The following is a 13,973-nucleotide window of genomic DNA, read 5'->3' on the forward strand; positions in this document are numbered from 1 at the left end:
TTAGATAGATTTAACAGTTAATTTGTCTTTGGTTCTGGTTCATTGTTATGCTACTCCTGGAATCTGTTTGAATGCAATGATGATTCCACATAGTAGTCAAGTACAATTACTGTTTGAGTGATGGGATTTGTGCGAATTGAGGATTAAGTGATAATGTTGTTGATAAAAGAGGCCTTCTGACTTGTAAAAGGTTTGGATTTGAATAACTATCTATCTGGGTCTGTTAACAGTATTTTAGGGAAAAAGTCTTTTTTGCATAGTGAATTTACCTTTTAGCAGCAACAAATGTGAAAGAAAGATTCATAGTCCCAGATATAGATTGATAGAATTAAACAATTTTGATTGTTTTATGTCATAAATGCATGAATAATTATGTGGAATGAATAATTCCGTATAGTTTGAAATATATGACTAATTCCGTATCGCCAATTTATTGGATCTTAGAATCTTTGGATTATTATTACATGTCTTGTTATTTCCCTCTCTTTCTTTTCTGAAGACTTATATTTTGCTTGTTTTTCTTCTTGCTTCGTGCGTTAACAGTTGAATGCCACTGGTAGGCCTGATGAGATTTTGTCTGTGGAAGTAATTGGACCATTATGGTTTAGCACAAAAGAGATCATGCAAAACAAAAGACGCCTATCTGTTTCTCTTCAGAAAGGGCAACTAAGGGCTAATATCTGTTATCAACCTCAAAATTCAACTAATCTGGAGGTACCATATTCTTTGCCACAGTCAATATTTGTGTCAGTACATCAAGAATCTTTTAAATGCTTCTACCTAGTTGGTTTTAGCATCCAAACATGCACCTGTTCTGATGTCTTTCTGTGCCTAGGTGCGGAATTTACCACTTGATGAACTGGAGCTTGCATCTCTTCGAGGAACTATCCAGAGGGTAAGTGTTGTTCGACACTGCAATCAATAATCTAAAATCTAATCATCGTAACCTGGAATTCTTTTGTCAAATAATTAGATGTTCTTGAAACCACATTTGTGATATCTGGATGGAGCACAAGTGTAGAAAGAGAAAATCTAGATAGTTCAATGTCTTTTCAGCAGTAGGAGACCGATGTAAGTAGTCCTTAAGCCACAAAGGAAAGCCATTTGACATATTCTTTGGTTGCTTAAACATTTCCTCCTTGCGCTCTCCTGAACCTTGGAAAAAGTTCCGTCTCCCTAGTTGAACTGTCGTGGTCCATGCATGTACTTTAGTCATGATTATGGATTAGTTGTGCTTATGCTGTTTTCCAATTTATGGATTATCTCTGTCTCCGAATTTTGGTATCAGAATCAGTGGTTCGCAAAAAGCACAGAATTTACTTAAGAATGACTTGGAATATTGATCTGGTTACTGATTTAATATATGATGAGTTTCATGGACTTTCATTCAAGGGCATGTAAATGAGATGTTTTTGCTTCTTTATTTTATGAACTTCCTTTGCAACAGCAGTTTAGGCAACTATCGTATAAATGACTTTCCTTTGGTTCACGTAAGTTATTTTTGGAAATTATTTTGTAATGCTGTATATTTCTAAGTTGCTGATCAATATGAATTTCTAACAGAGTTAATTTATCCTTTCAGAAAGAGTAAATATCATGTCATGTCAGTTGGCTTTTTTCCTTCTTGAGCTTTACTATGGTCTATTTCCTTGCAAGAAGTCCTTTATTATGAAGCTTTCATGCAATTTATTTTCTTATAATTTTTTAATCATCTTGATCCTTTTTACATCTAACCATTCTTAATCCAAAGAATACTTGTGTACATGCAGGCAGAGCTCCAGCTTAACTTTCAAAAAAGACGGGGTCATGGATTGTTATCAGTGCTCCGTCCCAAGTTTAGCGGTGTGCTAGGTGAAGCTCTTGATGTGGCTGCTCGATGGAGTGGTGATGTTGTTAGTAACTCTTTTCTCTTGCATGCCTGTGTTTTCCTATTATAATTGAAGGCTAATTTAATTTAGCTCATGAATGAGATTGAGTATATACAAGGGTGGTACTAGGGGGCCATGGTACCCCCTGCACCCCCTCTCCCAACCGCCCCAAAAAACACACAAACACACATTAGTTCCAACCAAAATCAACCTTCCTATGATAAATTTCATTAGTGCAAATAAAGAAAGAGTTTTCTCCTCTAATTAAATCTTATCCTAACATTCCACTATTAACAAGCTCCTAAGATTTCTCTCAAGGTGTCTCTTATGTAACTTTCTTTCTTTCTTGCCAATGTTTTTTTGGGTAGAGTTTCTCTCTATTCTCTAATGTATCTAGGCCCAACTTAATAAGTGGTTTGGTGGTCCCCTATCCTCATCTCTATTCATATTAATATCAGCCCATCTTTTATAAAAGCACCCAATTACTTAGAGTAGTTCTTTCTCCAAGGTACAGAAACTAGAATGCTAAATAAAAGTATACTGAATTTATCAGGTTACATGAAATAGACTTTTAGTTAGATGAGACTTACGGCAAATTGAACCTGTCCATATTTCCTTTCCTGCAAATTCTGATCACATATTTCATCTCCATTGACCGTAAAGTTACCATAATCTTTATAGTGACTGATTTTTTATTAAAATTAAAGTTATTTTATCATATGATGTCAAAGGTAATAGCAAAGAAGAAAACCCAAGTCTCAAACTCTTGCTATTTTTTCTGAAGGGAAAATATCCCGAGTTGTCCGATAAAATCGAACGCCAGGCATGAAAATCAGTTTTAAAATATTTTTATTTATTTTATTTATAACAATTATAAATATTAAATTTAACTTTTATGTAAAATTACCTCAAGCCCGCAGCGGAAGTTGGTCGAGGTAATCTGGATCTGGATCCCTGAAGGTAGCGCTGCGAGGCTTGGATCTGCAAGCCCTCTACTTCGCACGCACGTCAAGCTTCGCAAGAAGGTTGGATGATGTCTTTACTCGTGCAAAACAATCTTTTGCAAAAGGACCCTTGGAAGAAAGAAAATCCAGAAAAAAAGGACCTTCCCTTTTATGTTTTTTTCTTCTCTTTCTTTCTTTCTTCGGTTTCTTTTCTCCCGTTTCTTCACAGCACGCCTGAGAACAGACGCCCGTCTCTTGATCCTGATCACAGAGGGAATGGAAGGGAGGAGAGGACACCGGATCTGTGCCGAACTCCAAACCACCAGAGAGAAAGGACTCCTTCCTCTCTCTTCTTCTTCACAGAATCAAACCTCCCTCTCTGTCTGACAATTTCTTCTCAAGAAAATTCTCTTCCTCTTTTTTCTTCAAGAGGATACGGTGGCCTACAAATAGGCCAACGCTGAGAGGAGTTAAGAGGCGTTATTGGCCGAGCATTAAAGAATTCATTCATGAATGAATTTCATAACGTTTGTTTCAAAAACAAACGGTGGAAAAAACTAGTAAATCCATGAAAACGTGCCAGATTTCGAAAATCTAAATGAACCGGAATGTAGAAGGTTCAAAACCGAACATTCCGGTCTAGACGGCAAGCCGAACGGAGTCCGGATGGTGGCACGGCGTGGCGTTGAACCAAGGACGGAGAAGACTCTGTTTTGCTCTCAGGCGTTTCTTTTCCATCGCGGCTCACAAGCAGCTCTTAAGGGTCCATGAGCTTAAGGGTCCATGGGTCCACAGGAGCTATTTAAATGGGATTTGGGTCAGCCGGTTCAATTAAATGGGTTAGCCTAATTGGTTCACTTGGTTCTAAACCAAATTGATGGCCCATTTAAATGATTTTTGATCCGGAAAAATTCCACATGAGTCCGACTCATGGGAGATTCAATTGGGTCCAGTTTCGGCTCGATCCAAGTCCGACTTAGATCAGAACAAATACGAAATTAAATTTCAATTAAATCGTGATCGAGCCCAATTACACTAATTGAGACCCAATCAAACCCAATCTCAACAATTGAGTCCTGATCAAGTTCAATTACACTAATTGAAACTTGATTGACCCGAAATACAGATTTAATTAGTTGTTTATCCATGAAATTTAGCATGTACCTCATGTTCTGTGCTAGCTGAACATAGACAGAACCAAATTCTAAATGACCCACCAATTAATTCTTAATTAAATTGGGTCAAGACCTTCCTACTTAGCTTGACTAATGTGCGTGACTCCGATAGGTTCGAACACTAAGCCGGTAGTACATGGACTACTTCCTGCACTAATCGAGGTGACCATCTAGCAATGATACCCGACGTCTGGATAGGTCGAATATGCAGAGCAACATTCAAGAACCTAAACGTATGGTTATTGCATAATTCATCCCTATGACTATCGATGCTCAAGATGACCTTGGAGTGGACTGTCGAACTCTGGGTTCGGTCATCCATAGTGTATTTCAATTAATCAAATCAAGTGACCTATCACTTGGTTTACTCTGGCCAAGGTTTTACTGAATTGAAATACAGCGAGACATCAACTCCTATAATCTGGAGCGGTCAATCCCATCTTGACTCAAATACAGACTTCGCGAGTACTTGACTGCACCCATCATCCTTCCGATCCCTGAATTAGAAATTAAGGTCGTCCAGTACCTAAGTACAGTGAGTTGCTTGCAAGTCACCGTGACAGTCTCAGGTCTAAGGGGTACTTGTGCCCATATGCTTTGCGAGCTAACTCCCGACAGTGGAGTGCTACGCAGGTGAGTCACTGTTCAGTGACGATGTACTCCTACATCTCACCTGTATGCCATACAGTGTCTCCACACTCCTTGGTTTAAGAGGACAACTAATTAAATGGCACACAACAACCTATACTTGATATAGCTATTGTCCAATTGACAGCTCATCATTTGGTCGCGAACTGGTTTAAGGACTAAATGATAAAACCTCCTTTATCCACTAAATTAGTCCTAAGGACTTCATCACATGAGTTCAATTTGAAGATGTATCACTTGTGATGAATAGAAAAAAGCCAGAATAAATTTTTATTCATTTTAATAAAACATATACATAATTCAATTTCTTACAATTAAAAAAATTGGTTTTGGGACACAATTCCCAACATTTTCTTCCCGCTTATAGCAAAGAGTCAAATATAATTCTTTTCATACCTTGTTGTATACTTCTAATTGTTAATTCAACTCCATGATACTATACACTAATCAATTGTTTAATTTTTTAACTCAATTGTATGATTGCAGAAGCAAATATGGGAAGGAAAAATTTAAGTTTCAGATTATTTTGGTGCCCAAAAATATTAAAGTTGAAGCTACCTATTTTATTGTTCTCCATTCCCCTTTTGTTATTAAATGTAATAATATGGTACATTGATTAAAACATTTTAATCTTATTGGTTATGTCATAGAGTTTCAAAATGTTCATTTACTTATCTTTTATTGATTTTATAGAGTTGCACACGTGTAATATACTTTATTTGATGTCATATTTTCACATGCTACTTATATGTGCATTATTTACTTCTTTCAATATTAGACTAGTGATTTTAACTATTTGTATGCCCCCATATATCTTTTAGATACTTGTACGAAAGGTTGCCAGAAAAACTTAACTATCACCAATGATTTTTTTAAAATGATCAATTATATAATTTTTGTTTGAGTAAAATAAATCATTGCCTCCCGTCGAAATGGGAAAATCCTGGGTCTGCCCGAGTCTATGAGCCTAAATATTAAATACTATTATATGTTCACTTCCTTCTCTGTAAATATTATAGTATAACTTTCTCTTTAAAAGTAAATAGATTAGCATCCACTGTTATCCAACTGGATTTCTTTTCTCCTTGGAGAGAATTCTGTATCTTCTGAAATTTGAGCCCATAGCACAGAAGTAATATATCATCAAGCTTGTGAGCATCAGGGTTTTTTCAGATATTATTATAGTACTCAGGAATTTCTTTATCAACCTTTGACACTTGTGGGAGAGAATGAGTTTTTTGGGTAGACATGAAAGAGTAAGTATGATTGGGTAGGTATTTCGAGAGTCAGCAGAGTTGCAAGGGGTTCTCTTTGATGATGTGGGTTTTTGTGGGCTTTGTTTTTTGATTTGAAGTTTGTTTTTTTCTTTATACTTTATTTCTATTATTCAACCAACTCATTAACATGTTCTCTTTTTATCAAAAACTTTGATGTTTATTCTTTAGCTATAATTATTATACTAGCTTGTGTTTGACACCAGTACAACACTGAATTGTTTCACTGAGAATCCTGGCTTATATATTACTGGGGTTGCATTTTTATCTCTCAGATCACCATTGAAAAAACTATTCTAAAGCAAGCTAGTAGCCGATATGAACTTCAGGGGGAGTATGTATTGCCCAGAACACGTGATAGATATCCTGCTATTAAAGAGGGAGATGGCTTGTTTAAAAAAGCAATGGCTGGGCATTTTGGCAAGGTAATTTCTTCAATGGGAAGATGGCGAATGAGGCTAGAAGTTCCTGGTGCTGAAGTTGCTGAGATGCTTCCCCTGGCAAGGCTTCTTTCCCGAAGTACTGATCCTGCCGTTCGTTCTAGATCTAAGGTAATGTTTTGCTTCTCAAATATGTTGACTTAATTACCATGTTGTCTATTATTAATTAATATTATGTAGCTTATATAAAGACTAACCTTTTTGAAAATGATTGTGCCAAATGCTGACTTGAAGCCCTGCTGCAACCAATCCGATAGACAATAGCTGTGCACTTGGAATTGAAGTCTCTTTGATAGCAAACCTAATGCAATAAAAAATGTTGGGTTTGCTGATTCATTATTTGATGCAACTTACACATTTCATGGTATTTTTTGAGATTATGCACTTGTTTGGTACCATTTTCGAGACAACTCAGAACTATAGTGATCTCCTTCCACTACAAGCAAAGTTAACCTTAAATGAGATGTTTTTGCTTCTTTATTTTATGAACTTCCTTTGCAACAGCAGTTTAGGCAACTATCGTATAAATGACTTTCCTTTGGTTCATGTAAGTTATTTTTGGAAATTATTTTGTAATGCTGTATATTTCTAAGTTGTTTATCAATATGAATTTCTAACAGAGTTAATTTATCCTTTCAGAAAGAGTAAATATCATGTCATGTCAGTGGGCTTTTTTCCTTCTTGAGCTTTACTATGGTCTATTTCCTTGCAAGAAGTCCTTTATTATGAAGCTTTCATGCAATTTATTTTCTTAAAATTTTTTAATCATCTTGATCCTTTTTACATCTAGCCATTAGCTGTGCACTTGGAATTGAAGTCTCTTTGATAGCAAACCTAATGCAATAAAAAATGTTGGGTTTGCTGATTCATTATTTGATGCAACTTACCCATTTCATGGTATTTTTTGACATTATGCACTTGTTTGGTACCATTTTCGAGACAACTCAGAACTATAGTGATCTCCTTCCACTACAAGCAAAGTTAACCTTGAAAACTCATGTTGAATCGTTCCCTTTCTTTAGTTTGCTATGAAAAACAACTTTGTTCAACTATTGAGTCACCTTAGAGCATGGAGCTAGGTTTAATATCAGATTGGTGCAACCAAAAGTAAGACAAGAATTACAAAATATGCCAAATTTTAAAGTTTCAATAAATTCATCAAATGCCCTGAATTTGTTGCAGTTTACTGAGATGTAGGTGAAGTTTCAAAAACCCTTAATTATGTAATATGGACCATTCATTTTTTGATTAGCATAGTTATCCCCTACACAAAACAAGCTTTATATGCAATGAAAATAACTTTTATGAAGCTGGGAGGTGTTGAACTTGCGAAGAAGATAGGAGAATGAAGAGGATGATGATAGAACTAGCCGGCCTTGGCTCTTCCTTCCTCTCCCTTTCCCTCCCTCCCTCCCTTGCTCGCTCTCTCTTTTCCTCTCTTTCCTTCTCCTTCTTCCCCTCCGCCGACTTTTATTTCGTTTTGGTCGCCGGCTGCATATGCCCAAAGCCCATGCATTTGACGCACTTGCGGGGGTTGGAGGTGGTAGTGTTGGAATGACTGGATTTGGCTTCCTTGTCCTTCATAGATGGCCAGGAGGAGCTTGCTTTTGTGGATGGCGATGTCTTCAATGTGAAACTGTCCTGGCTGGATGCACCACCTCTATACCTTGAGAAGCGTGAGCTAGTTCCCTTAGTTGCTGCTTCTCAACTTTCAATGCCAATTGGATCATGTCATTCAATATTCGATAAGATCGGAGCTGGACACCTTGTTCGATATCAGGCTTTAATCCACTAATATATTGTGTGATCCTTTGCTCTTCGGGTTCTTTGATATCTCATGTCATGAGGAGTTGTTTGAATTCCATCATGTACTTTTCTATGGTCATGTCACATTGCTGAAGGTTGTGGAGCTTAAGAAACTTATCTTCATGGTGATCTTCACGAAGGAACTTATGCTTGAGTTCACAATGTACTTTGTCGTACATCTTGATCATACCACGTCCTTCATGCTTATGTTGTCATTTTAGATTTTCCCACAAGATTGATGCATATTTTTTTAGCTTGATGGCAACTAACTCGATACGTCGGTCATTGGAGGCTTTGTTAAGCTCAAAGACTCATTCAACAGTGTGAAGTCAATCAACGAACTCGTCGGGTTGCATTCGGCCCTTAAAGTCAGGATGTCTATTTTGATGTTGAGGTCGAGATGGTTGCGATGGGTTCTTTGTTGGCATAGGCGATGTATTTCTTCTTCACTCAGTGACGAGTCTCTTCTGTTGTAGAAAGGATTGAGATCTTCAACTTCTTCATGCTCGCTTTCATTATTGAAGGGCTCTCTATTAGAGTCATGATTGAAACTTTGACAATATTGGCATTTCTGTTGCCTTTGATGTTGCCGAAGCTGCTGATTTTCTTGTTGTAATTATTCAAGCTGGTGGTGTAGTTCATAATGTTCAGTATCGTGCAAATTTTGCTCACGTTCTACACGCTCTTTGACGTTGCGACGGCGTGGAGGTATCTTGAAATCGTGCTCTGATACCATTTGAAGGCGGGAGGTGTTGAACTCGTGAAGAAGATAGGAGAACGAAGAGGATGCTGATAGAGCCGATAGTGGTGAGGTAGAAACCCCATTACAACATGTATGACACGAGAGGCTGGAGACTAAACGGCTGCACCAGCGAATTCACATGCTGAATAGTTTTTAACAAAGGTGGGTGGTTGTTGGAGGAGGCGGGGTAGCAGGTTTCTGTTTTCCAAGGCTAAATCACCACCTTGGCCGGCTACTGCAGGGATATAGCTCTCACATAGTCACTCACAAACCCTAAGGGTCCACCAAAAGGGAGGAGGGAGAGAATTGAGAGAAGAATAAGGGAAGAACAATTCCCAAAGTAAAATTTCACTACTCAATAAACTCAAGGATGATTATAATAGGAGCCTCAATAGGGTATCTGTAAGTAGTACATGGAGAACCCTTTTCTTCTCGTTTTCGATGTGGGATTCCTAATCTTATTATAACTCGATTAACTCGAATGATTAACTTCCTAATAAGCATCAAAATTTCTCAAAAGAAAAGTTTACTACTCTAAAGTTTGCTAACATAAAATTTCGTAAATAGCTAACCGGTGCCAATGTGGGATGGCATCCAATGTGGGACTCAAACCCACCGATATGAGACTCAAACACACACACTCACTAGGTCAACCGTAGACGCTCCTGCATCATTTTATATCTCAGTTTCCGTCTTGACAATTTTAAGAACTAGAAGGGTCGATTAAATAACTATTATGATTTTAACATGGGCACGTTTGTCATTTATAACAAACTATAGTTCTGAATTTGCATATGTCTTTGGAATGTCTCTGCAGGACCTTTTTATTCAGAGCTTGCAATCCATTGGGTTTTATGCTGAAAGCCTTGATGATCAGCTGAAGGTATCTTGCTGAACTCATTAATGTTTTTGCAAGATATTGTCATTTGAGGAGAAAAATTAGTGCTTTAATCTCTTAAGGTTTCAATATTGAGGGTCAGCATTAGATTTATATATAGCTCTTGGTATAAGACCTTAGTTTCATATGTTTTTCGTGTAACAAATCGCTCTCATATATATTGAAAGATTAATGAAGCTTTCTGACATTGCAGGCAATACAACGATATTATAATTGGGCAGATGAGAGTATTCTTGAAGATATTAGTCTTCCTGCTTTAGCTGAACTTAAAGGTCATTGGTATGGGTCTCTTGATGCTAGCGGAGGAGGCAATGGGGATACAATGGTGAGCATCACTGGACGTAACTTTAGATGTGTAACTAGGATCTCGCACATGCATGCATGTGTTTTTTAGAAAAGAATACATGTGAAGGGATGGGTTTTACCCTTGACCTTGTGGTTTTACAGTCATATGCTGTCCAACTGGAAAAGCTAAAGTGGGGAAGCACATGATTGTAACATGCAGAAGGGTATTTTGGGAACTGAAATTTGGAGGCATATGAAGTGGAGCCTTATGAATGAACAGAGACACTGGGGTGTTTCAATTTAATGGTAGAACAGTAGATTTAGGAAAATTCGAAATGCCTGTTCTGATTAGTGATTCAAATTTTTACAAAGAACTCATTATTGAAGGTTAAGATTGCCTGAATAATTCTAGATTCATCATTTGAAGTGTTAGATTAATTCGTTTCGTGCGGATTGGTTTTTGTTCAGACAATCTTCATTAATCTACATAGCATGTTGATGATTTTTGCTTTTGGATTTTTTCCCTCTCCAATAATAGGCTTTTTTGCCTATACTGCTACACATTAACCTTTATGTAACAATTAATCATCAAGTTTAACAGCATGTTTGCTTAAGGTCTAATCCATCCAGTAATTTCCTCTGTATTGGTTTGCCATTTTATTCTTGGCATTTCTGTATAAGAAGATCATTGCTCTTGTTCTCAAGAAATTTTGATGTCCCGTGGTAGACTGATTTGTGAGAATGGGATGGGAGTCTGCAGTAATAATGAATATGCTTATCTAAATTTTATATGTTTTTTGCAGGCAGACTTTGATTTTCATGGAGAGGATTGGGAGTGGGGAACCTATAAGACTCAACATGTGTTGGCAACTGGTGCTTACAGCAATAATGATGGTTTGCGCCTTGAGAAATTATTCATCCAAAAAGACAATGCAACTCTCCATGCTGATGGAACCTTGTTCGGGCCAATAACAAATCTTCATTTTGCAGTTCTTAATTTTCCTGTTGGTCTAGTGCCCACTTTAGTTCAGATTTTTGAATCTTCAACCTTAGATTCTATACATTCTTTACGGCAATGGTTGACACCCATAAAGGGTATTTTGCACATGGAAGGAGATCTTAGAGGAAGCCTTGCAAAGCCAGAGTGTGATGTTCAAATAAGACTGCTAGATGGTGCAATTGGGGGCATTGATCTCGGACGAGCTGAGATTGTTGCTTCGGTAACCTCGACCAGTCGATTTTTATTCAATGCCAACTTTGAACCTGTTATTCAAAGTGGCCATGTACACATCCTGGGAAGTATTCCTGTGACTTGCATTCAAAATGACTCAGTAGAAGAAGTTGAAAAAGAGAGGGATATTGCGGAAGGAGGGATACAAATCCCAGTTTGGGTTAAAGAAAATGAAAGAGGAACTTCTGATGATTTCAGCGAAAGAAAAGCTATCAGAGATAAGAGCGAAGATAATTGGGATTTTCAGTTGGCTGAAAATCTCAAAGGTTTGAACTGGAATACGTTAGATGCAGGTGAGGTAAGAATAAATGCGGACATTAAAGATGGGGGCATGATGTTAATAACTGCTTTATCTCCTTATGCCAACTGGCTTCATGGCTATGCCGACATTGCCCTTCAGGTAGGTCAGCCTGAGATATGCTTTTCAATGCTCTTAGCTTATGTGCACAGAAGTTATATCTTTATTTCATTGAAAATGTTGCATGTGATTACCTGCACTTCAATTGTGGAGTCCGAGCGCTGACATATGATATAATAAATATCATATTAATGGGCATGTAAGTCAGCAATATAATAAACTCAATCCTTTGATTAATAATAATCACTGATTTAAAAATTGAGGTTTAGAGCCATATTCGTCCCAGGCTCTAATTTACATACCTTAATGAGGGTGATAAGGGTCTGTATTTCTCAGTACAAATGAGCCAAAATAAAAAAAGGGTGCTGAGTCGTATGGGCTTGGTATCCCTTGGTTAGGGTTGGTGCAGGTTGATAGGCCAAGTACAGCACAATGCAGGATGGTTCGGGCCTGGTTAGCCAAAACCAGGGCACACCAAGCCGTGTTGGACTTCTTGTTGGCTGTTAGGGTATATACCAGCCAGTACATGACCGACATGCATGTTTTTTCAATCCTTGATTAAAATAAGGTTTACTATTGTAATATTTTTCACTATATATAACCAAATCTCAGAGAAAATTATAAAGAACTGTATCCAAGTCAATATTTTACTTAAATGCATTAATGAGCACATCATATTTATGTTTTTATTTTTATAGAAAAGATTTAATAATACTGATTAATTTCCAAATTTTTATTTTTCTTGATAGGTAAGGGGTAATGTTGAGCAGCCTGTTGTAGATGGATCTGCATCATTTCACCGGGCAACTGTTTCTTCTCCTGTCCTTCGGAAGCCACTTACAAATTTTGGGGGTACGGTTCATGTTGCATCCAATAGAGTATGCATCAGTTCCATGGAAAGCAGGGTGAGCAGAAAGGGAAAGCTGTTGCTCAAAGGCAATTTGCCTCTCAAAACCAGTGAATCATCTCCTAGTGATAAACTTGATCTGAAATGTGAAGTTCTGGAAGTGCGAGCTAAGAATTTTTTCAGGTTGATTCTCTTTCTATCATTTCCACTTTTTAGCATACATTACATATATATTTTAGTTGTTTGATATCTTTATCCATTTGTTTTCTGACATATGAATTAAATCGCAGTGGCCAAGTTGATAGCCAAATGCAGATTTCTGGCTCTATATTGCAACCAAATATTTCTGGAATGATTCAGTTGAGTCATGGAGAAGCATATTTGCCTCATGATAAGGGGAATGGTGCCGTTGGTCACAGATTGGCATTGAACCGAGCCAGCTTTCCTGCTGCAAGTTACACCCGGGTGACTGATCCAGGGCATGTCTCCCATTTTTTGTTAGCTACTTCCTCAGGCAACAAATGGTCTCAACCTGCAGGTCTGCCATGATAATATAAGTTCACATTTCTCACCTACCTGTTGCTCCTGATATGATAAATCTATTGATTCTGCTTTGAAAATGCAAATGATTTATCCTGAAGTGCCTTTCTGTTTTCTTGGATGGCCTGTCCATGTGAAAAGGATAATCTATACATGGCCAAGATTGTTATTTTTAAGGAGGAATTATGTGATTGGAAATGACTTTTTACTGTTACCAGAAACTATAGATCATAGCAATTGTATGACAAAAATCACAGGAATGTAGCATCCTAGTTTTTTGGTATTGCATGATTAGGTTCTTCCCCTGATTGCCTGAGATTCTTCTGTTCCATCCTGCTCCTTCCACCACTTCCCTCGATATATGGGGTTGTAGACAAGCTTACCGGGTTCCCAAACAGGCCTGAAAAGTTTGCTGATTGCTATTATTACTATTACCTCCATTATCATATAATGATGGACCTTTTATATGCATATATTTCTATTTTATTAATAGAGGAAAAGGGTTCAAGCCAACTTGAAAGCCCAATCTGTACTTATATTTCTGTGCTTAATTACAATAGTTATTATCTATCATATAACATACTCGTGAAGATATTGGCCTGCAGTTTGTTCCTTATATAGCATGATATATAATTTCTTCATATTTTTCTTTAAATTATATTATTTTATGGAGCAATAAAATTAAGTTACAAACCTCATCGCCAATGTGTACTAACATGGGATGGAATGTCCCTTCTTACTGGATGGAATGCCACTTTTCATTTGTGTTTTTTTGCCATCGCTACCCCTGCAAAACCATTTGTCCACACAATAATGGCATCTTGCCTGTGTTTTTTGATGGGATAAAAGCTATTTGGTACATAAATGGATGTGCACATGTCCTTGGGTAGCAAAACAAACAACAAATCAACCAAGAA

General features: G+C 37.4%; 1 protein-coding gene across 4 annotated transcripts in view; it reads left to right on the forward strand.

Annotated features, from left to right (window-relative positions):
* EMB2410 (embryo defective 2410) overlaps positions 1-13,973 on the forward strand; it is a 68,559-nt gene that overhangs the window by 35,792 nt on the left and 18,794 nt on the right. For all 4 annotated transcript variants that reach the window (XM_039117186.3, XM_088719756.2, XM_088719755.2 and 1 more), the window contains 9 exons: positions 544-714; positions 836-895; positions 1,770-1,892; positions 6,185-6,460; positions 9,715-9,780; positions 9,989-10,120; positions 10,884-11,711; positions 12,419-12,699; positions 12,807-13,054. In XM_039117186.3, the coding sequence (XP_038973114.3) occupies positions 544-714; positions 836-895; positions 1,770-1,892; positions 6,185-6,460; positions 9,715-9,780; positions 9,989-10,120; positions 10,884-11,711; positions 12,419-12,699; positions 12,807-13,054 (2,185 nt within the window). The remainder of the gene's footprint in view (positions 1-543; positions 715-835; positions 896-1,769; positions 1,893-6,184; positions 6,461-9,714; positions 9,781-9,988; positions 10,121-10,883; positions 11,712-12,418; positions 12,700-12,806; positions 13,055-13,973) is intronic.

The sequence above is a fragment of the Phoenix dactylifera genome, chromosome 4, assembly GCF_051530095.1.
Source record: "Phoenix dactylifera cultivar Ajwa chromosome 4, Ajwa_hap1_PhDact_Kaust_v1.1, whole genome shotgun sequence".
NCBI classification, from domain to species: Eukaryota; Viridiplantae; Streptophyta; class Magnoliopsida; order Arecales; family Arecaceae; genus Phoenix; species Phoenix dactylifera.